Raw genomic sequence first — 22189 nt, forward strand, 5'->3', positions numbered from 1 at the left:
GTGGCTATTTTCTACTTTCCAAAGGAATAGAGAACAGTTTATATGTGATTTTAAAGGAAATGTTAAGAGCCTCAAATTGTTGAGATTGACATCTAACTTCATATTCCCTTTCTGGTCAGAAAAGAAACTGGGACATTTGAACATTTCATTAAGCAGTTTGAGGAGCTCTGATTAACAATCCATTTGAGAGCACATGCCCATCTCTTAGTTCCTGTGTAGATACAGGTGGAGTAGACGGGAGACAAAATTCTGTGCTCCAGCATTTTAGATCCAGTGATTTCCCTGGAAGTGACTCATTTGTCAGGAGTATGTGACAAGCAAGAGTGGGCTGTTACTTCTACATTATTCCCTTTGGATTTTGAAGTATTTCAAGAATTTGACCCTTTTAACCTTAGCAAGAGATCATTAAATGCAGGTTTAAAGTGCCATATTTAGAAAACAATATCTCATGTTACTATTTAAGACTTTTTACTGTAAGTCAAGGAGTGTCATGATTTTATTCTTGCATTTTATTGATTATGTGTTGAATGAAACAAATTACCTTTTAATAACTTCCCAGTGGAATTCTCCTTGGCAGCAGGTGGAGAAAAGTGAATGTGGGTCTCTAAGCCCTAGGATTGTATCAGACTTTACAACCTTACCCTACAAACCACACTACCAGCCAATGACATCCTTCTCATGCCATAATTAGAAGCATGGCATTAAATAAAGGAAAAGTTCAAGTAGGGGGGGGTGTGGAAGGGTATGATCAGGGAACTAGAAATGTGGTAGATAAAGTAAACAGAAGACTCAATGAAAGTCTTGGACCTATTAAGCTGATGTAGATTTTACCCCAGAGTCAGAAATACTTTATGGTTTAATTGCAGCATTAAGAGTAATGATGACAGCAGGGGTAATGTGCTACACTCAGGGCCAGTAGAGATCCTGTCTTTCTTCTTTGTTCCCTGACCAATCTCTTTTCTTTCTTATGATACCAATTCTGTCTCCTGATAACCCCCAAAGTGGTCCTCTGGGAGGTGTGAATGTCTTCTACCAGGTGCCATGATCAAAAATGACCCCTTCAGTTTGATTCTAAATTAAATTTCCCTTTTATGTTTTGCATTCAAGTAAGAGTAAAAAACAAACAAAAGACCACCCAAAAAACAAAAACTTTTTTTTTAAGATTGTCAAATAAGGATGAGAGTGGCAGCAGTTTAATATGTTACTTTTCCCAACCTGTACTTACTTTTTAATGAAGGATGACTGCAGAGGGCAAACCTTACCCAAGGCAGGAGACTTGAGTTTGGTGGGATTACCATGCTAACCAATGGGAGAGGAGAGGGAGTTGAACTGGAGAATAAGAGGCCCTCCTGAGGACCCTCAAGTCAAACATTTCTAGACATTTCCACTCCAGAAGACAGTTATAGCTATGCTATGTCACAAATGCACTTTTAAATTGAATTTGAGGAAACCTTTTCAGATAAGTAGCGTTCAGACTCCATTGGTTTTCACCCTGAAAAGAAAGCTCACAAAGTTAGTTATCAGTCTTTCCATAAAAATGGCCGGTCTTAATGATGGGCAACTTAAGACTGTACAGGTTTTGTTTCCTATAGGTAATCATTGATAGATGGTCATGCTCATTGTGCTTTTATCAAACATTTCTTCCAAGACTATTTAACCTTTCTCTGAGCATATTTTAGCAAAGCCGAGTGTAGAGTTCAATTTTATTATGTACCCCCTCCACACAAAAGGATGCATGAAATAAATATCATCATCTATCAGGTAACAAATAGGTTATTGGAAAAACTGGGTGGGAGAAGCTGTACATTTATTTAATAAAGTTTTTTTTTTTTTAATCTTTTTGTCATCTAAATGTCATGGTGTATCGGTTGAATCTCTGAATCTAAAGGTCAAATTACTAAATACAGATATGCCAGTTCAAGGAACCTGAGCTGTCATATATTTTAGGTTGACATATATTTCTTAATTATAATCTAAAAATCTTTTTCATCTTTTGATCTTTCGTTGGTAGTCACTAAATTAAACACATTTAAAAATTATCATTCTCGGGGGGAGGAGTCAAGATGGCGGAGAAGTAGCAGCTGAGACTACTTCAGGTAGCGGGAGATCAGCTAGATAGCTTATCTAAAGATTGCAAACACCTACAAATCCAACGGGAGATCAAATAGAAGAAGAACAGCAATTCTAGAAACAGAAAATCAACCACTTTCTGAAAGGTAGGACTGGAGGAGAAGTGAATCCAAAGCGACAGGAAGATAGACGGCGGGGGGAGGGGCCGGCTCCTGGCAAGCGGCGGAGCAACGGAGCACAAAATCAGGACTTTTAAAAGTCTGTTCCGCTGAGGGACATCGCTCCAGAGGCTTAACCGGGGTGAAGCGCACGCGGGGTCAGCGTGGCCTCAGGTCCCACAGGGTCACAGAAGGATCGGGGTGTCTGAGTGTCTCAGAGCTTACAGGTATTAGAACCGGGAAGCCGGCTACAGAGACGGAGCCGAGGAGTGAGCTCTAAGCTCGGGGTTACCTTGAACCGCTCGCAGGCTCGGTCAGCTCAGAACGTGGCCAGAGGCAGGGTGACGGGAGTAATTGGGCGCTGTTCTCTGAGGGCGCACTGAGGAGTGGGGCCCCAGACTCTCGGCTCCTCCAGGCCGGAGACTGGGAGGCCGCCATCTTCATTCCCGTCCTCCGGACTCTACGGAAAGCGCTCAGGGAACAAAAGCTCCCAAAAGCAAACCCAAGCGGATTACTCAGCCCGGCCCCTGGTAAGGGCCGTGCAATTCTGCCTGGGACAAAGACAGTTGAGAAACACTACAACAGGCCCCTCCCCCAAAAGATCAACAAGAAACCCAGCCGGGACCAAGTTCACCTACCAAGGAGTGCAGTTTCAATACCAAGGAGAGAAGCGGAATTCCAGAGGAGGAGAAAGCAAAGCACGGAACTCATGGCTTTCTCCCCATGATTCTTTAGCCTTGCAGTTAATTTAATTTTGCTTTCTTTTTCAATTTTTTTTTCTCTTCTCCTAAATTTTTTTAACTTTTACCCTTTTCTTTTTTAACGTTTTTTAACTAGTTTATCTAATATATATATATATTTCCATTTTATATTTTTTCATTATTGGTTTTCTTTTTTTATTTGTTTCTCTTTTCTTCTTTTTTTTTTTGTTCTTTCTGAACCTCTTTATATCCCCTTCCCCCCACCCCCTCACGATTTGGGATCTCTTCTGATTTGGTTAAAGCATATTTTCCTGGGGTTGTTGCCACCCTTTTAGTATTTTACTTGTTCCTTCATATACTCTTATCTGGACAAAATGACAAGGCGGAAAAATTCACCACAAAAAAAAGAACAAGAGGCAGTACCAAAGGCTAGGGACCTAATCAATACAGACATTGGTAATATGTCAGATCTAGAGTTCAGAATGACGATTCTCATGGTTCTAGCCGGGCTCGAAAAAGGCATGGAAGATATTAGAGAAACCCTCTCGGGAGATATAAAAGCCCTTTCTGGAGAAATAAAAGAACTAAAATCTAATCAAGTTGAAATTAAAAAAGCTATTAATGAGGTGCAATCAAAAATGGAGGCTCTCACTGCTAGGTTAAATGAGGCAGAAGAAAGAATTAGCGATATAGAAGACCAAATGACAGAGAATAAAGAAGCTGAGCAAAAGAGGGACAAACAGCTACTGGACCACGAGGGCAGAATTCGAGAGATAAGTGACACCATAAGACGAAACAACATTAGAATAATTGGGATTCCAGAAGAAGAAGAAAGAGAGAGGGGAGCAGAAGGTATATTGGAGAGAATTATTGGAGAGAATTTCCCCAATATGGCAAAGGGAACAAGCATCAAAATCCAGGAGGTTCAGAGAACCCCCCTCAAAATCAATAAGAATAGGTCCACACCCCGTCACCTAATAGTCAAATTTACAAGTCTTAGTGACAAAGAGAAAATCCTGCAAGCAGCCCGGGAAAAGAAGTCTGTAACATACAATGGTAAAAATATTAGATTGGCAGCAGACTTATGCACAGAGACCTGGCAGGCCAGAAAGAGCTGGCATGATATATTCAGAGCACTAAACGAGAAAAACATGCAGCCAAGAATATTATATCCAGCTAGGCTATCATTGAATATAGAAGGAGAGATAAAAAGCTTCCAGGACAAACAAAAACTGAAAGAATTTGCAAACACCAAACAGGCTCTACAGGAAATATTGAAAGGGGTCCTCTAAGCAAAGAGAGAGCCTAAAAGTAGTAGATCAGAAAGGAACAGAAACAATATACAATAACAGTCACCTTACAGGCAATACAATGGCACTAAATTCATATCTCTCAATAGTTACCCTGAATGTTAATGGGCTAAATGCCCCAATCAAAAGACACAGGGTATCAGAATGGATAAAAAAACAAAACCCATCTATATGTTGCCTACAAGAAACTCATTTTAAACCCGAAGACAACTTCAGATTTAAAGTGAGGGGGTGGAAAAGAATTTACCATGCTAATGGACATCAGAAGAAAGCAGGAGTGGCAATCCTTATATCAGATCAATTAGATTTTAAGCCAAAGACTATAATAAGAGATGAGGAAGGACACTATATCGTACTCAAAGGATCTGTCCAACAAGAAGATCTAACAATTTTAAATATCTATGCCCCTAAAGTGGGAGCAGCCAACTATAGAAACCAATTAATAACAAAATCAAAGAAACACATCAATAATAATACAATAATAGTAGGGGACTTTAACACTCCCCTCACTGAAATGGACAGATCATCCAAGCAAAAGATCAACAAGGAAATAAAGGCCTTAAATGACACACTGGACCAGATGGATATCACAGATATATTCAGAACATTTCATCCCAAAGCAACAGAATACACATTCTTCTCTAGTGCCCATGGAACATTCTCCAGCATAGATCACATCCTCGGTCCTAAATCAGGTCTCAACCGGTATCAAAAGATTGGGATCATTCCCTGCATATTTTCAGACCACAATGCTCTGAAGCTAGAACTCAATCACAAGAGGAAATTTGGAAAGAACCCAAATACATGGAGACTAAACAGCATCCTTCTAAAGAATGAATGGGTCAACCAGGAAATTAAAGAAGAATTGAAAAAAATCATGGAAACAAATGATAATGAAAACACAACGGCTCAAAATCTGTGGGACACAACAAGGCAGTCCTGAGAGGAAAATATATACCGGTACAAGCCTTTCTCAAGAAACAAGAAAGGTCTCAGGTACACAACCTAACCCTACACCCAAAGGAGCTGGAGAAAGAACAAGAAAGAAAGCCTAAATCCAGCAGGAGAAGAGAAATCATAAAGATCAGAGCAGAAATCAATGAAATAGAAACCAAAAAAACAATAGAACAAATCAACAAAACTAGGAGCTGGTTCTTCGAAAGAATTAATAAGATTGATAAACCCCTGGCCAGACTTATCAAAAAGAAAAGAGAAAGGACCCAAATCAATAAAATCATGAATGAAAGAGGAGAGATCACAACTAACACCAAAGAAATACAGACAATCGTAAGAACATATTATGAGCAACTCTATGCCAACAAATTTGACAATCTGGAAGAAATGGATGCATTCCTAGAGACATATAAACTACCACAACTGAACCAGGAAGAAATAGAAAGCCTGAACAGACCCATAACCAGTAAGGAGATTGTAACAGTCATCAAAAATCTCCAAACAGGGACGCCTGGGAGGCTCAGTTGGTTAAGCAGCTGCTTTCGGCTCAGGTCATGATCCCAGCGTCCTGGGATCGAGTCCCGCATCGGGCTCCTTGCTCGGCAGGGAGCCTGCTTCTCCCTCTGCCTCTGCCTGCCATTTTGTCTGCCTGTGCTTGCTCTCTCTCCCTCTCTCTCTCTGACAAATAAATAAAAATCTTAAAAAAAAAAAAATCTCCAAACAAACAAAAGCCCAGGGCCAGACGGCTTCCCGGGGGAATTCTACCAAACATTTAAGGAAGAACTAATTCCTATTCTCCTGAAACTGTTCCAAAAAATAGAAATGGAAGGAAAACTTCCAAACTCATTTTATGAGGCCAGCATCACCTTGATCCCAAAACCAGACAAGGATCCCATCAAAAAAGAGAACTACAGACCAAGACCCTTGATGAACACAGATGCAAAAATTCTCACCAAAATACTAGCCAATAGGATTCAACAGTACATTAAAAGGATTATTCACCACGACCAAGTGGGATTTATTCCAGGGCTGCAAGGTTGGTTCAACATCCGCAAATCAATCAATGTGATACAACACATTAATCAAAGAAAGAACAAGAACCGTATGATCCTCTCCATAGATGCTGAAAAAGCATTTGACAAAGTACAGCATCCCTTCCTGATCAAAACTCTTCAAAGTGTAGGGATAGAGAGCACATACCTCAATATTATCAAAGCCATCTATGAAAAACCCATCGCAAATATCATTCTCAATGGAGAAAAACTGAAAGCATTTCCGCTAAGGTCAGGAACACGGCAAGGATGTCCGTTATCACCACTGCTATTCAACATAGTACTAGAAGTCCTAGCCTCAGCAATCAGACAACAAAAAGAAATTAAAGGCATCCAAATCAGAAAAGAAGAAGTCAAACTATCACTCTTCGTAGATGATATGATACTATATGTGGAAAAGCCAAAAGACTCCACTCCAAAACTGCTAGAACTGGTACAGGAATTCAGTAAAGTGTCAGGATATAAAATCAATGCACAGAAATCAGTTGCATTTCTCTACACCAACAACAAGACAGAAGAAAGAGAAATTAAGGAGTCAATCCCATTTACAATTGCACCCAAAACTATAAGATACCTAGGAATAAACCTAACCAAAGAGACTAAGAATCTATACACAGAAAACTATAAAGTACTCATGAAAGAAATTGAGGAAGACACAAAGAAATGGAAAAATGTTCCATGCTCCTGGATTGGAAGAATAAATATTGTGAAAATGTCTATGCTACCTAAAGCAATCTACACATTTAATGCAATTCCTATCAAAGTACCATCCATTTTTTTCAAAGAAATGGAACAAATAATCCTAAAATTTATATGGAACCAGAAAAGACCGCGAATAGCCAAAGGAATATTGAAAAAGAAAGCCAAAGTTGGTGGCATCACAATTCCAGACTTCAAGCTCTACTACAAAGCTGTCATCATCAAGACAGCATGGTACTGGCACAAAAACAGACACATAGATCAATGGAACAGAATAGAGAGCCCAGAAATAGACCCTCAACTCTATGGTCAACTAATCTTCGACAAAGCAGGAAAGAATGTCCAATGGAAAAAAGACAGCCTCTTCAATAAATGGTGTTGGGAAAATTGGACAGCCACATGCAGAAAAATGAAATTGGATCATTTCCTTACACCACACACGAAAATAGACTCAAAATGGATGAAGGACCTCAATGTGAGAAAGGAATCCATCAAAATCCTTGAGGAGAACACAGGCAGCAACCTCTTCGACCTCAGCCGCAGCAACATCTTCCTAGGAACATCGCCAAAGGCAAGGGAAGCAAGGGCACAAATGAACTATTGGGATTTTATCAAGATCAAAAGCTTTTGCACAGCAAAGGAAACAGTTCACAAAACCAAAAGACAACTGACAGAATGGGAGAAGATATTTGCAAATGACATATCAGATAAAGGGCTAGTGTCCAGAATCTATAAAGAACTTAGCAAACTCAACACTCAAAGAACAAATAATCCAATCAAGAAATGGGCAGAAGACATGAACAGACATTTCTGCAAAGAAGACATCCAGATGGCCAACAGACACATGAAAAAGTGCTCCATATCACTCGGCATCAGGGAAATGCAAATCAAAACCACAATGAGATACCACCTCACACCAGTCAGAATGGCTAAAATTAACAAGTCAGGAAATGACAGATGCTGGCGAGGATGCGGAGAAAGGGGAACCCTCCTACACTGTTGGTGGGAATGCAAGCTGGTGCAACCACTCTGGAAAACAGCATGGAGGTTCCTCAAAATGTTGAAAATAGAACTACCCTATGACCCAGCAATTGCACTGCTGGGTATTTACCCTAAAGATACAAACGTAGTGATCCGAAGGGGCACGTGCACCCGAATGTTTATAGCAGCAATGTCTATAATAGCCAAACTATGGAAAGAACCTAGATGTCCATCAACAGACGAATGGATAAAGAAGATGTGGTATATATATACAATGGAATACTATGCAGCCATCAAAAGAAATGAAATCTTGCCATTTGCGACGACGTGGATGGAACTAGAGGGTATCAGGCTTAGCGAAATAAGTCAATCGGAGAAAGACAACTATCATATGATCTCCCTGATATGAGGGAGAGGAGATGCAACATGGGGGTTAAGGGGATCGGAGAAGAGTAAATCAAGCAAGATGGGATTGGGAGGGAGATAAACCATAAGTGACTCTTAATCTCACAAAACAAACCGAGGGTTGCTGGGGGGAGGGGGGTTGGGGGGGTTATTATGGACATTGGGGAGGGTATGTGCTATGGTGAGTGCTGTGAAGTGTGTAAACCTGGCGATTCACAGACCTGTACCCCTGGGGAAAAAAATATATGTTTATAAAAAATAAAAAAAAAATTATCATTCTCCAAAGCTGTGCACCAAAGAAAAGGTTAAAAAGCAAATAAAATGTAAATATAAAGGCTTTATCCCTATAGGAATTGGCATTTATGCTACTGGCTTAAATAACATAATAAAAAATACTATTTAGAGCAATGCATTGATGAAATGTTAAAAACATTTTTTTCAATCCTAAAGATTCCAGAATCGTAAAGGTGTATGGAATCCATACATCCCACAGTATTCGGCACATAATTGGCACTCATGGAGGGCACCTGGGTGGCTCAGTGGGTTACGCCTCTGCCTTCAGCTCAGGTCATGATCTCAGGGTCCTGGGATCGAGCCCTGCATCGGGCTCTTTGCTCAGCAGTGAGCCTGCTTCCTCCTCTCTCTGCCTGCCTCTCTGCCTACTTGTGATCTCTCTCTCTAAAAAAAAAAAAAAAAAAAAAAAAAAAATGGCACTCATGGGATAGAACTAGCTAACTAATCACCCACTAGAAATCTGTTAAATTGGCAAAATCAGATTTATTTTTACAAGGAACGCCTAGTAGTTAATTTAAAATGTTCACTAGGGATATATGTCCTCTCAAGGTCACAGTGAGGTTGATATATATTAAAGGTAATAATGTGCAGAATATATCTGCAGATTTACCATTCCTTATAGCTATTAAGTGGCCATTAATAATTGATTAAGATAATAAAAAGATGAAATGGAACTTAAGGTTGTTTAGCAGCTTGATGATTGTCATGCTGTAGATACAAACATCATAGGTCCCTTCCCTAGGATTGTTTTTAAGATGAGCAATGCTGATTATGAACCAACTTTTCAACTTAGTACTTGAAGTTTAATCTGTCAGTAGCAAAAAATAAATAGAAGTGCCATGCTTCTTTAAGTGAAAAGTACATTTTAAAAGGTTATCCCATTATCTTTGTGATTTACCCAGGATTTTCTTCCTCTCTGAGCTCAAAACCATATCCTTTGGAAGATGGCAACATTGGTAGAGTTTGCTTAGATATAAGTTGTGCTCAAGCCAAGATTATAGACAATTAACATACATCTCCATCACTCTCCTTACCCACACTACCACAGTTAGTGTTGACTTTTCTGAAGTAAATGTCAATTCTTATTTCTCCGTTAAAGCCATACAAAAGAAGCAAAAAGAGGAATTTTGTGACCTTGGGAAAAGATATGCACATAAATGATCTTTGCAAGTGAATAGAAGATTAAGTAAACTTGTGATGATTTATTGAGAGAAAGGCTTTTCCCCCAAATTCTTTTATTTCTGGAGATGCAAATAAAAATATATTATTGAAACTTTCAAACATCAAACTGGTCTTCAATTTTCCTTTGTTCTACCAATGTTCATACTCCTAATTTCACTACCATGAAAACTTGTGCATTTTAGCCAGGATAATGCTATGCAATGTGACTAGTTTATTAGGGAAAAAAAAAAAAAAAAAAGGTAATCCAGGAAGTGCATTTTTTTTTCCTCAATAGGAGAGGATACAGTCCCAATAAGCATATTTAAAGTTCTCTTTCGCAAGGTTCAGTACATTGAGAAACACCTTTTGAATCATCGGATGGAGAGAGAAAAGATAAGGATAGACTATGATCCGTTTTCCATAATGGTTTAGTTTCAGGGAACAAGGAGATGCTGTGAAGCAAGTCCGACAATTCTGATTACAGCCTCGTCCAAAAATGCGGTTCTGTGCTTTGGCCTCCCAATTCGAGTTTTGCTCTTGGAATCTGTTCATGGTCCTCATAGCCGAGGTTGATGTAGAATCCATTTTTGTCATCACCTGAATAATCTGTTCTGTGTGTAGGAGGCCAGGTGGAGTCTCCTGCCAGCTTTTTTCGCCAGTTTTTATACTGACTTTTAGAAGAGAATCCAAATTCTTTTTTGATCCATAGCCAGAGCTTTTGGTTTTGAAGGATGACATCCTGAGACATCAGGTAGAGAAAACAACCAAATTAGGATTCTACTTTTCCCTGCAGCCAGGTTGCTCCCCACCGCAGGTCTTCCTATGAGATGTGCTTAGTACTGCTGCTTCTGCAGCAGCTTCTCCTTCCTGCTGTCCCCACGATGTCTAGCAGCTCCGCCCGGTTCTTTCCTTTGAGGAAGAAGAGTGCTTGAGAGAAATCTGCTCAAAGCTTACAGCCTTTCATTTCTACAGTTTTTCTGGTTAAATCCTGGCTGCTGATTCACTTAGAATTATTTTACTGCCAGACTGAAATAATAACAAAATAATGTACTCAAAATCAAGGAAAGGAAAAAAAAAAAAAGCACTGCTATCTGCCACGTGCCACATAGGAGGTGCCACATAATGGTTTGCTGAATGAATGGATAAACTCCAGAACTCCAATGGGTTTTGTTTTCCATTCAGGGGTGGAGGAGTGCTCTTTTTTTTTTCTTCATAATAGAAATGGTCAAATTTTGCATTCCACTTTTGGTTATGCTAGACTTGCTGTCATATACAGTTTATAGCTATGGTCTTTTAATAATCACCTTTAATGACCAAATACCATTTTTTACCAAATTGTTGTATAACTATTTAAACAAACAGCATCTCTATTTTTGAATGCATGAGTTGAGTCTAAAATTTCAGATAATACTGAGATAATATCTGACATAATACTACAATGAATACCTTCATACACGTAAGTTTTCTCTCTCCTTTTGGGTTATTTAAAAATATATAGGCTCAAAATGGAATTCCTTAAAGAGTACGAGAAATTTTACACCATTATATACAGTTATATGTGGGGGTGTGTGTGCGTGTGTATGTATTTTTTAAAATTTGGTTGATCCCTTTCCCCAAGGGACTTAGAATACATAAATCTTTTTTTTTTTAACTGTCCCTTTAAAAAAAACAATAGTGCCTGAAACTTTCACTGAGTAGGTGAAGTCATTTAGTGACACTGAGTAGAAGAAAAATGCTATAGAGGAAGACTTTCAAGGGTTAGAATTGACTAAAATGAGAAATGGCTTCCTTTCTCTCTCAATTAAGGAATCCCTTCTGAAGACAGTTCTTCACTCGAAAGGTCTCATTGAATTTTAGAGCTAGTAGGTCACCTGGTCTTGTCTCTACTAGCTCTTGAGAATACTGGAAAAGTATAATATAATGCCTTCATGGGAGATTACATTAGAGTTAATTTAATGTTTTGCTTTCTATGCTACAGATCCTGAGAGCACTTCCATCCAGTCTTTAGAGAATTTTAGATCACTCTCCATGGAATTTCCTCCAAAGAGATCATGTACAGCTTTTACAAAACCTTAATAACTATCACTTTTGGGGACAAAAGAGGTTGCACTAAAACACAGGCATGTGTTGAGAATGATACCTTTTTTTCCCTAGAAAGAAAGAGATGTATAGAAATCACTTTACCTCTACAAAGAAGGCCACACAGAATTGGATGAGGGCTACCACCAAAACTGAAACCCTCCATGATGTCAGGGTTGGGATGAGCTGTTAAAAAAAGAAATACTACCTTTATGCTTTGCATATCTTCCATTTTCAAACAAAATATCTTAATGATCTTGTTTAATGTATATTTATAAAAAGTCTGTGAGCTTGGAGGGTGGGCATGGCTTTCTCCACTTCACGGGTGAGGTCAGTACCTTGCCCAAGGATTCAAAGCCAATCAATAAATGGCAGAGCCAGAATGCAAATGAGAATTGACTGCCTCTGGGCCTGTGCTCCCTTGACTGCCTGACAAGAGACTTCGGAAAATGTGCTCTGGGTCACACACATGAGACAAAACACTTTGGAACCTGTTGTCTCTCTTCATTTTTATCTTTTCAAATACAGGAAAGAGAATACAAGATGAAGTCGTTCATTTAATAATAATATTACTTCTAATCCTCCCAAAGTAAAATCTACCTGGAGTTCATTCTTTCAGTAAAACTGATGTATGAGTAAAACATAAAGGGGAAAGAGATTCAAGTTGCTTTTGAAACTAGGTGGAAATATTCTGAACAAATGGTCCCAGCCCTAAATCTAATGGCTTGATGGAATTTGAACCCACCCAACCCACCTCCTTTTAAAGACTAAAGGGTGCATACTGACCACCAAATAAAATTAGGTAATAGGTGTGAACACTACAACTTCTCATGCTGCATCCATAGCAAGAGACTATTCACACAGAGCCCTTCTGACCCAAAGTAAAGGATGGGGATTGAGCTGCCTTTAGGACTAAACCCACAGACCCTTCACCATGTCTAGAAGCTCACTTGCAGTTCTCACCCCTAGTCTGATATGAGGTATTTCAAAGTAACACTTTGTTATTTTTTTCCCCAAGTACAGACAGACTTTCTGAGGTTGTGAGACACAGCCTGGGAGCAGGCTGTCTGGAGAAGGTTGTAAGGTGTGGTAGGGGGTCAGATCCTAGTGGAGAACCTGGCCCTTGCCCTGCCCTCATCTTGGAGGTCTCTTCTCCATCTCTCGGCTTGGACGGCACCTGTCCTATTGCTTTGGAATCATCTGCTTGTGGGATGGTCTTCCCTCCTAGTCCCTGAACTACTTGAGAGGGGTGCCCACATATTACTCATCTTTGGAGCCAGTGCCAAGCATGCGCTAAAGCTTCATAATGTATTGTAAGTGACTAAATGATCTAGGTTTTCACTTCCTAACCGCGTCTCTGTCCACAGCCTCTCTGGCTCTAGCATGTAACCTTCCTGCCATCATCTAATTAGTCATCCTTAAAACCTCTGCTGAAAAAAACCTGTTTGGATATCTTCAATGACTCCCTGTTGCTTTCAGAAGAGAGCCCAAACTTCCCTGACCCTCTCCATCCAGCCATGCCTTCATCACATTCCATAGCATGGTGCCGCCATCTTTGTCAGTCTTCCAGGTGTTCTGTGAAACAAGTCTGGCTTTTGATTTTTATCTCTGCCACCCTACATTCTTTTGCATTTCCAAGACAAAAAAGATTCTTCCAGCCCTCTCTGCTTGTGCTCAGGCTGAGTTCTCCTGGTTGGAAATACCCCTACCCCTTACCTAGCAAAACCTAGCCTATCCTCTAGACACAGATCACATTGTGCCTCCTCCATGAAGCCTCCCATGATAGCCACAGGCCCCGTGAGAACTCCTCCTTCCTATGTTCTCACTTCTATGTTACACCCTCTTGAAGCATGGGTGGTCTCATGTCACCACATCATCATATCTCTTGGGTGGGACTCATCTTCACAACAAAACTATAGATTGCAAATCAAGAGTCAATCCTCTTTTTTTTATTTCTCCCACAAGTCTGGCTCCAAGAATTGGGTTCAATGACCTCTTCATAAATTTTATTTTAACTCACTGCACCCAAATTAAATGATGTCCACTGAAATAAAACTCCCTGCAGTCGATGTCTGACAGAGAGAATATAATTGGCCTGTACGTCTACTTTTTCTTACTCCTTTCTTACTACATCATAGAGGATTTCTACTATATGTTAAAAAAACTAAAATTGAAGAATTAGTTGTTATTGTGTTAATACATTAATTTATTATATTAGTATAACATGGAAGGATAAAATATCCACACATAGTATTTTAGGTGTGAAGAGATAAATGTCCCTGACTGAAAATATAGATCATCTGAAAATAATCAGAGGGTCACATATGGGAGAGCCAGGTAAGCCATCTGTTGTTTTAGTAAATGAGAAGAGCCTCACAATATTAAAAGATCAAAGAGAATATGGTAATAATTAATGGTGCAGATATGGTTCCATCGCACATGTGAGTCACTGAAGATGTGATAATGAATAGCTCTTACCTCCATTCCACGGTATATATCTTGAAAGTCAGAAAACAGAATGAAAACTGTGAGTCCCAAGGCAGACATCAGCAGAAATGAAAATATATCTGAAAAACACCAAAACATTGTTTTTAGATGCTAAACGAATGTTTCATATAATTTGGCACACACACTGCAGAACCAATGATCTCTGTTGGGCAAATACCGGATACATCTTCAGATGTTTTGATATATTCTCATATGCTTTAAAATATGTTCTAATGCTTACAAGACAAAGGCTGTATCGCAACATCTTTCTTTGGAAGGCGAGGTGCAGAAAACTGCCAATTAACTACGGTAAACTCCAGAAAGGAGTCACGTCAGCTGAGAAGTCCAGGGGGGCTAGGACACTCTGCAGGGACCAGCTCATGTAAAAGGTCCCCAGAGAGGCCCCAAATCACTACACAGCTAGTGAGCTGTGCATGAACAGAGAGTCAGTCTCCTCGGCACCACTTCGTTCTTCCTTGTTGCCTAGAGAATAAGGTCCAGGGTCTTCAACTGACGTTCAAGGCCTTCCCCAATTCGATTTCAATCTGCCTTTCTGATCTGCTCTCTGATGGCTCTTCCTTATGTGTCTTAGGGAAGTTAAATCATACAGCTGCCATTTCCACGGAGGCCTTTGTTGACAACATACACTGTGTAGGTGATATTTTTCCTGTCTTGCCAAGTTCCACTTTTTCTTAAAAAAGGCCAATTCAGATACCACTTTTTTAAAAAGACTTTCCCAGCCTCTCTTACAAAGTTTTATTTCATATGGTTATGGACCACTCTGCTTTGCCTGATCTTCCTTTATGAATCTACTAGACTGTAACCACTTAAAAGTGTCTTTGTATGTGTTTTTCTAGGACTCTGAATGGAAAGAATGAGCAACTCTCCTGTACATCTGCTGGGTTCTTTCTTTCCAACCAGCCCAAATGGCTTTGCTTTGGGGAGCTAAACTTCCCAGGATGCAATGTGCCAGCACCACTGTTCTTAACCCTCCAAGCCCCCCAACACCTGTATCCTCAGAGCTCTTGGGCACTTTGTAGATGGTGCCTTAGAAATGCTTTTGGTAAGATTAGCATCTTCAGGCCAAAACAGTAGCATTTCATCTGTGTTGCCATGACATAAATGACTCTTACAAGCCTTAAAATTCATAAACAAACAAGCAAAGTAGGTTTTCTCTTATATTCTCTCCACCTCATTTATTCCAGTGTTTATGGTCTGCCAGCCCCCAACTCTATATAGGCCTCTATAACCAGAAATCAGAAGTAACTGCTCCCTACTGCTGGCCTTATTCTATTTTTTTTTTTTAAGATATCAGAGATGGGTGAGTCTGGTGGTAGGTATTAAGGAGGGCACGTATTGCATGGAGCACTGGGTGTGGTGCATAAACAATGAATCTTGGGACACTGAAAAATAAAATTAAATTAAAAAAAGAATACATGAAACATAAGACATATAGGATGAGAACATTAAAAGTTAGAGAAGGCATTAAAGTTAAAAGAAAATACCACTGAAAATCTGATGCTAAGGTTTGATAATCTCGATGAAATAGAATTATCCAAATAAAAAAAATTTATTATTTAAAAAACAGTTTAAAAAGAAGATAACTTAAATCAATTCTTTAAAAAAAAACTTTCAAAGGAAGGATTTTGAGCCAGATGATATTACTGGGTTCTTGCAAACTGCCAAGGAATAGACAATTCCTATCTACAAAGTATTTTTTCTGGGAAAGAAAAAGTTGAAGAGTTTTCAAATCTAATACTCATACCTAACAAAACACTGCACAAAAACATCAGACCAATCCAATATAAAATTCAGACATTAAAAAACTATAAAATTCAATTTAGTAAGAGTATAATCCACCACAAATAAGTAGGGTTTGCTCAAGAATATGAAGATAATTTAATAATAAGTTTAATAATATAACAGGTTATAACAACGGGTCAAAAGGAAAAAAAAGGCATCATCATCTCAGTAGGTGATGGGAAGGCATTTGATGAAATACATCTCCTGTTCTTGGTTTAAAATGCACTTTTGATTTCATGGAAATAAAAAGGTATTTTCTTTACATGAACCAATATTGAACCAATATTTGAAATCATATTTACAGGTGAAAATGATTGAAGTATTTTTATTAAGGAGTAGAACTCTTTGCTACCAACACAATTATTTAATATTATCCTGAAAATTCTGGACTGTATACTAAGACAGAAAATATAAATAAGCAATATAATCACTGGAAAAGAAGAAGAAGCATTACCTGCAGATGATATTAATTATCTTTCTAGAAAACTCAAGAATCAAGGAGTAATAGCAAAGTTCAAAAAGGGTTCTGGATAGAAAATAAATGTAAACAACACTATAACTGTTACAGGTATTAGTGATAACCAGTTAAAAAAAATGTGATGGGGGGATGGGTGGCTCAGTGAGCTAAGCCTCTGCCTTCGCTTCAGGTCATGATCCCAGGGTCCTGGGATCGATCCCCAAATCGGGCTCTCTGCTCAGCAGGGAGTCTGCTTCCTCCTCTTTCTCTGCCTGCTTCTCTGCCTACTTGTGATCTCTGTCTCTCAAATAAATAAATAAAATCTTTTTTAAAAAGTGTTTAAAAAAATGTGATAGGAAAAAGTCACTCACAATATAAAGAGAAATATTAAAAAACACAAAATAAGTTTCTTAAATGTTCAGGATCTACAATGAAGGAAACAATAAATATTTACTGAAAGATGTAAAAAAAAAAAGCATGAACAAATAGAGAAGGATGGCATGTTTTTAAATGTGAGGACTAAATTGTGTTAACAAATAATTTTTTCCCAAAGTATCAGAATTCAGAAAGGGATTTTTTTAAAGCCTTACAGTTTGTTATAGAGTTTATCTGGAAGGATGAATAAGCAAGAAAAGTAAGAAATTTTTGAAAAATGAAGAGTAATGAAGATATGCCAATCTTACTATTCATTAAAATTTATTATAAAACTATAGCTAAATGAATGAAACTATAATTTTTAGATCAAGAATAGACTGGTACATTAATGAGACAGAAAAGATAATCTAGGGACTAATTAATTATATAAAAATTGATTTGTAGGTATATAGCATATATAAATATAATATAAGGGTGCCTGGGTTGCTCAGTTGGTTCAGTGCCAACTCTTGGTTTTGGCTCGGGTCATGATCTCAGGGTCATGGGATCAGACCCCAACGTGGGCTCTGAACTCAGTGGGGAGTCTGCTTGAAGTTCTTCCACCTTCCCTCTCCCTTCCTCTCTTCTCCTTGCCCCTATCCCCACCGTCTCTCTTCCTAGAATAAATAAAAATAAAATATTTAAATATAATATAAAAACTCACATAATATAAATTATGTATATAATAAAGCCATACATATACATGAATATGTATATATGCTAAGGGTGGCATTATATTTAATTAAGAAATAAATGATCCAAAGAAATATTAAGTAATAAAATCTTCTGGGAAAACTAGTAATTACTTGAATAAAGTAGTTTGAGTTCTCAAACTATATGCCACTGTTAACATTAGATTTTAAAAAAGAATGGATTAAAAAATATAAATAAGCAATTCAGAGAAGAAATGGTTAATCATATGAAAATATGTTCATCCTCACTGGTGACTTAAGAAATGCACAGAATGGTTAAAGTAACTTGTCCAATGTTATGAAGCTACTAAAGAGGTCAAGTTGTATCTGAATTGATTAGAAGGTCTTCTACATGGGCGCCTGTGTAGCTCAGTCGGTTAAGTGTCTGCCTTGAGCTCAGGTCATGATCCCAGAGTCCTGGGACCCAGCCCCACATGGTGTTCCCTTCTCAGTGGGGAGCCTGCTTCTCCCTATCCCCCTACCCTTTCTCCCACTCATGTACTCCCTCCCACTTGTGGACTCTCTCTCAAATAAATAAATTTTTTAAAAAAGAAGGTCTTACAAAATACCTTGACATATACAAATGTGCTTAAAATTGTTCTTGATGACTCACAATGGGACAGGACTCATATGACCATTTAATAATGCATGTGTTTATCTGCCAATGAGGAGGTTACTGCCCATGATTCTACCACCTATGAAAGTGTCTTTCAATACTCAATTTAAAAAAATTTAGAACAGAATTATATTTTTAATGACAAGGCAAAGCTGAGAAAATAGAGAAAACTGAATAAAATAATGAAAAATGTGGATAACTAGAAGGGGAACTTAGAAGAATGAATCAAGTCAAAACAGCATTATACAACCAGTGGAAATGCCAGTGCTCCATTTTGGCATTCAGCCATCCCTTCACCACCGACCTGAGACTCTGGGAGGGTGGGGAAATGGAAAGAAAATGTGAAAAGAAAAATTAAACTTCATATACTCACAGTTTGTGTAGATGGGTTTTCGAAATGGCTTTCCCTTAGAAAAGATAAACGCCACCGTGATGCAGTTGATGGTGGCGATGGGCCACAGTGTGGTACTCTCAAAACTTAAAATTGAACCAGGAATCAGAGTCGCATTTCCAGTCCCCTTTCTCTCCAAACTCACATTCGTTGAGAAATTACTTTGGTTGTCCAGAAAGCACTTACTACAAAAGAATTGCCAGCATTTATGGGATCTTTTATTCTATTTTTATCCAGGTGGTAGGAAAAAAAAAAGTTTATCACTACCATGGGATCTCAGCTTTCAAATTGCTCCAGCCAGTAACTACCAGAACATATTTTGTTCACTTTTTGCAATGACAAAGCAGAAATAAAATTTAAAACAAGTCAAAATTATTCTTTGTCTAGCATTCTATTTAGAACAAGTGATCTGTCTTGAAAGGACTTGGGTGATAATTTTCTATGGCATTCCTTTCAATTCAGAATGAATGAACCATGGCTATCTGTGTGTGTGTGTGTGTGTGTGTGTGTGTGTGTGTGTGTGTGTGTCTGCGTGTATGGTTAGGTGTGTTGTCACACATGTGCCTGTATGCGTTAGAGTGTGTGTGTGTGTGTGTGTGTGTGTGTGTGTATTGTTTTCTCTTCTGTGTATGAATGTAGGCCTACTGACTCAGGCCATCAATTTGAATCTGCCCACTCTAATCCACTCTCTTACTGAGGATCCAAACATGACCCTCTCCTGCTTCTGAGTATCTATGGCTCTATTTTGCTAATAAATTAAGTTCCAGCTTCTCAGACAAGCTCAGAAGATCTGTCTCTATCGGTCTTCCTTCCCTTATCTTTTGACAGCTCCTTATATTCCAAACATAGGAATATTTTCTGTTCCTCAAATATCAGTTTGCATACATCTGGGTCAGGTACTCTATTCCCTCTCCACCCCTTTATCTGAAAGGCTTTGTCTTTAGTCACTGGCAAGCATAACTACCGGACTCCATTCTTGTCTCTAGCACTGAATTTAGCTCACTGTTTTGCAATTATTCATTTGCATATTTTTATTTTCCATCTCAGGGATGAGAGTTCCTTGAATATGAGCTGTCTCTTTTGGTTTTATTTTGTTATTGTTTTACTCAAATTTACCAATCCTTAGCACCTAGCACAGAAATGCCACAGAATATTTGCTCAGAAAAGTATTTAAGAGATGGGTTTTCCCAGTCCAGATTGATCTATTAGCAATATTTATTTTTTAAATAATCAAACTTACAATTTAGTTTCTATCCACTTTCTTGTTCAGCTTGAAACTTTTTACTCTTATAACTCGTTATAGATGAAATTAGTTCCCAAGAAATAGACTTAAGTCTTTTAATCCTTGGTTCCCTAGGGTCCTGAGATGTGCTTTCCATTGAGCAAAGGTTCAGTGACTATTTGCTGAATACATTAATCATCAGTAGCCACAAAGTGTTTTTGCACAAAGGGGACAGATAGACCAAAGGCCTGAATTATAGAGTTTAACATAAAAGTGTATCTAATCTGTTATACTTACATTGCAGATAAGAAAGTTAAGGCATAGCATAGCACAGCCGTTAGTGATAGAGGCAGGACTACCTATTGATCACCCTTGGGGCTATACCTTCTTGTCCTCCAGATTCAATCAGAATTTTATCTCTGAGTACATACACTCCAATTAGGAGAAAAATCTTGTTTTGAGAAAAATCTGGTTATGAATTCTCACTCCAAGTAATACTTGAATTGCTGAATTTAGGATCTCAATGACAATCTTGGACATCATTTGATAGTTTTTAATCTTTCACTGATTCCTGGGGCTCTGGCTCCTTCAGGATCACAGTAGAGTGTGTGTAAAGGAGTTTGTACAAGTCTTACCTCAAAAAGAGATGCTCCTTTTCTGCCTTTCCTTTGGAGGTCAGGCAGGTTTTGTCAGAAAAAACAAAGTTTGAATATCTATGGCATAGTTTACTACATTTTACCTTAGTTTATAGTTAAAGACTTGCCCTGAGTCTAGTGTTCAGTTCAATCAGAAAAATGGTACCATCAACTAACATATTATTCATTTGAAAACTGCAAACAAATTTAAACAAATATATCTGGTAAAACAGGGGTCAGCTGACTACAGCTCATTAGGTCAAATCCAACTCAACGCCTCTTTTTGTAAATAAAGTTTTTTTTTTAAATTAACATATAATATATTATTTGTTTCAAGGGTATAGATCTGTGATTCATCAGTCTTACACAGTTCACAGCACTCACCATAGCAAGTACCCTCCCCATCTTTGTATAAATGAAGTTTTATTGGAACATGGTCACAGCTACTTTTTTACACATTGTCTATGGCTGCTTTTCACTACAATAGCACTGGGTAATTACAACAGAGATTGTCAGGTCCACAGAGCCTAAAATGTTTACTCTCTGACCCTCCACAAGAAACGTTTGCTCACCTCTGGTCTATATGATCTCCAAACCACCAGGAAATGAGTACATTCATTCAGTCAACCAATGGTTGGATCTACACATCAACAACAAATGTGAAGATCTTTTCCCACCCACTGCACACGGCTCACCCCAGGACTCTCCCCATTAACTGTGTTCTGTGTTCTATCCGGTCATTGATATTTTGCAGTGTGGAGACACAACTTTCATTAATTAAAAAGTTAGGGACTGGAGAGGGGGACAAACCATAAGAGACTCCTAATCTCAGGAAACAAATTGAAGGTTGTTGGGGGTCAGGGGACGGATAGGGTGGCTGGGTTATGGACATTGGGAAGGGTATGTGCTATGGTGAGTGCTATGAATTGTGTAAGATTGATGATTCACAGACCTATACCCCTGAAGCAGATAATACATTATATGTTAATAAAATAAAAATTAATTAATTAATTAAGGGTATATGTGCAAAACAAGTTGTACAATGACATTGCAGACTCATTGTATCACTTTCAGAAAGGAAAACTAAAAAAACTGAACTTTACCTGTATCTGTAGACCTCACAATACCAGGGCTGCTGCTTCACATAGAGAAATGCACAGATTTGCACAATGCAGGTGAAACAGGTGTTCAAAAAGACTGAGAGCAGCAAAGGTGGAGAGAGGAGCTGTCCTGCTGGTCGGTAAGGAGCCAGCTTTGGGTAGGCGTGAGTTGAACTCACTGAAAAACAAATGCATTTTCCCCTATTATGACTTCATTATTGACAGTAAAAATTGGGATGCATCTTATCTCGAGACTTGCATTAGGGTTCAGAGTCAGCAAACATGAATGAGGCTTTATATCTGGATAAGCACATTGCCCAAGTGCATATCCAATGCTACCAGCCTTGCCTCTTCCATGTTTTTGTTTCACCTTCAGAAATGAAAACCAATAGGTTTAGAAGTTCTGCTAATTATACATTTACCATGTTTCATGGTGCAAATATTTTCTCCATAACCAGACTGACCAGGAACGGTAGGTAAAATAAAGTGTGGCCTTTCACATGAATAA

General features: G+C 38.5%; 1 protein-coding gene across 1 annotated transcript in view; it reads right to left on the bottom strand.

Annotated features, from left to right (window-relative positions):
• Window positions 1-10051: 10051 nt before the first annotated feature.
• Window positions 10052-22189, bottom strand: part of LOC116862607 (probable cation-transporting ATPase 13A5) — a gene marked incomplete at its 5' end in the record, with an annotated part of 82806 nt that continues 70668 nt past the window's right edge. The window contains 5 exons of the mRNA XM_032849965.1: window positions 10052-10524; window positions 11970-12050; window positions 14343-14431; window positions 18707-18909; window positions 21685-21859. Coding sequence (XP_032705856.1) covers window positions 10264-10524; window positions 11970-12050; window positions 14343-14431; window positions 18707-18909; window positions 21685-21859 — 809 coding nt within the window. The remainder of the gene's footprint in view (window positions 10525-11969; window positions 12051-14342; window positions 14432-18706; window positions 18910-21684; window positions 21860-22189) is intronic.

This window comes from Lontra canadensis, unplaced genomic scaffold (genome assembly GCF_010015895.1).
Source record: "Lontra canadensis isolate GAN:19392208 unplaced genomic scaffold, GSC_riverotter_1.0 scaffold273, whole genome shotgun sequence".
NCBI classification, from domain to species: Eukaryota; Metazoa; Chordata; class Mammalia; order Carnivora; family Mustelidae; genus Lontra; species Lontra canadensis.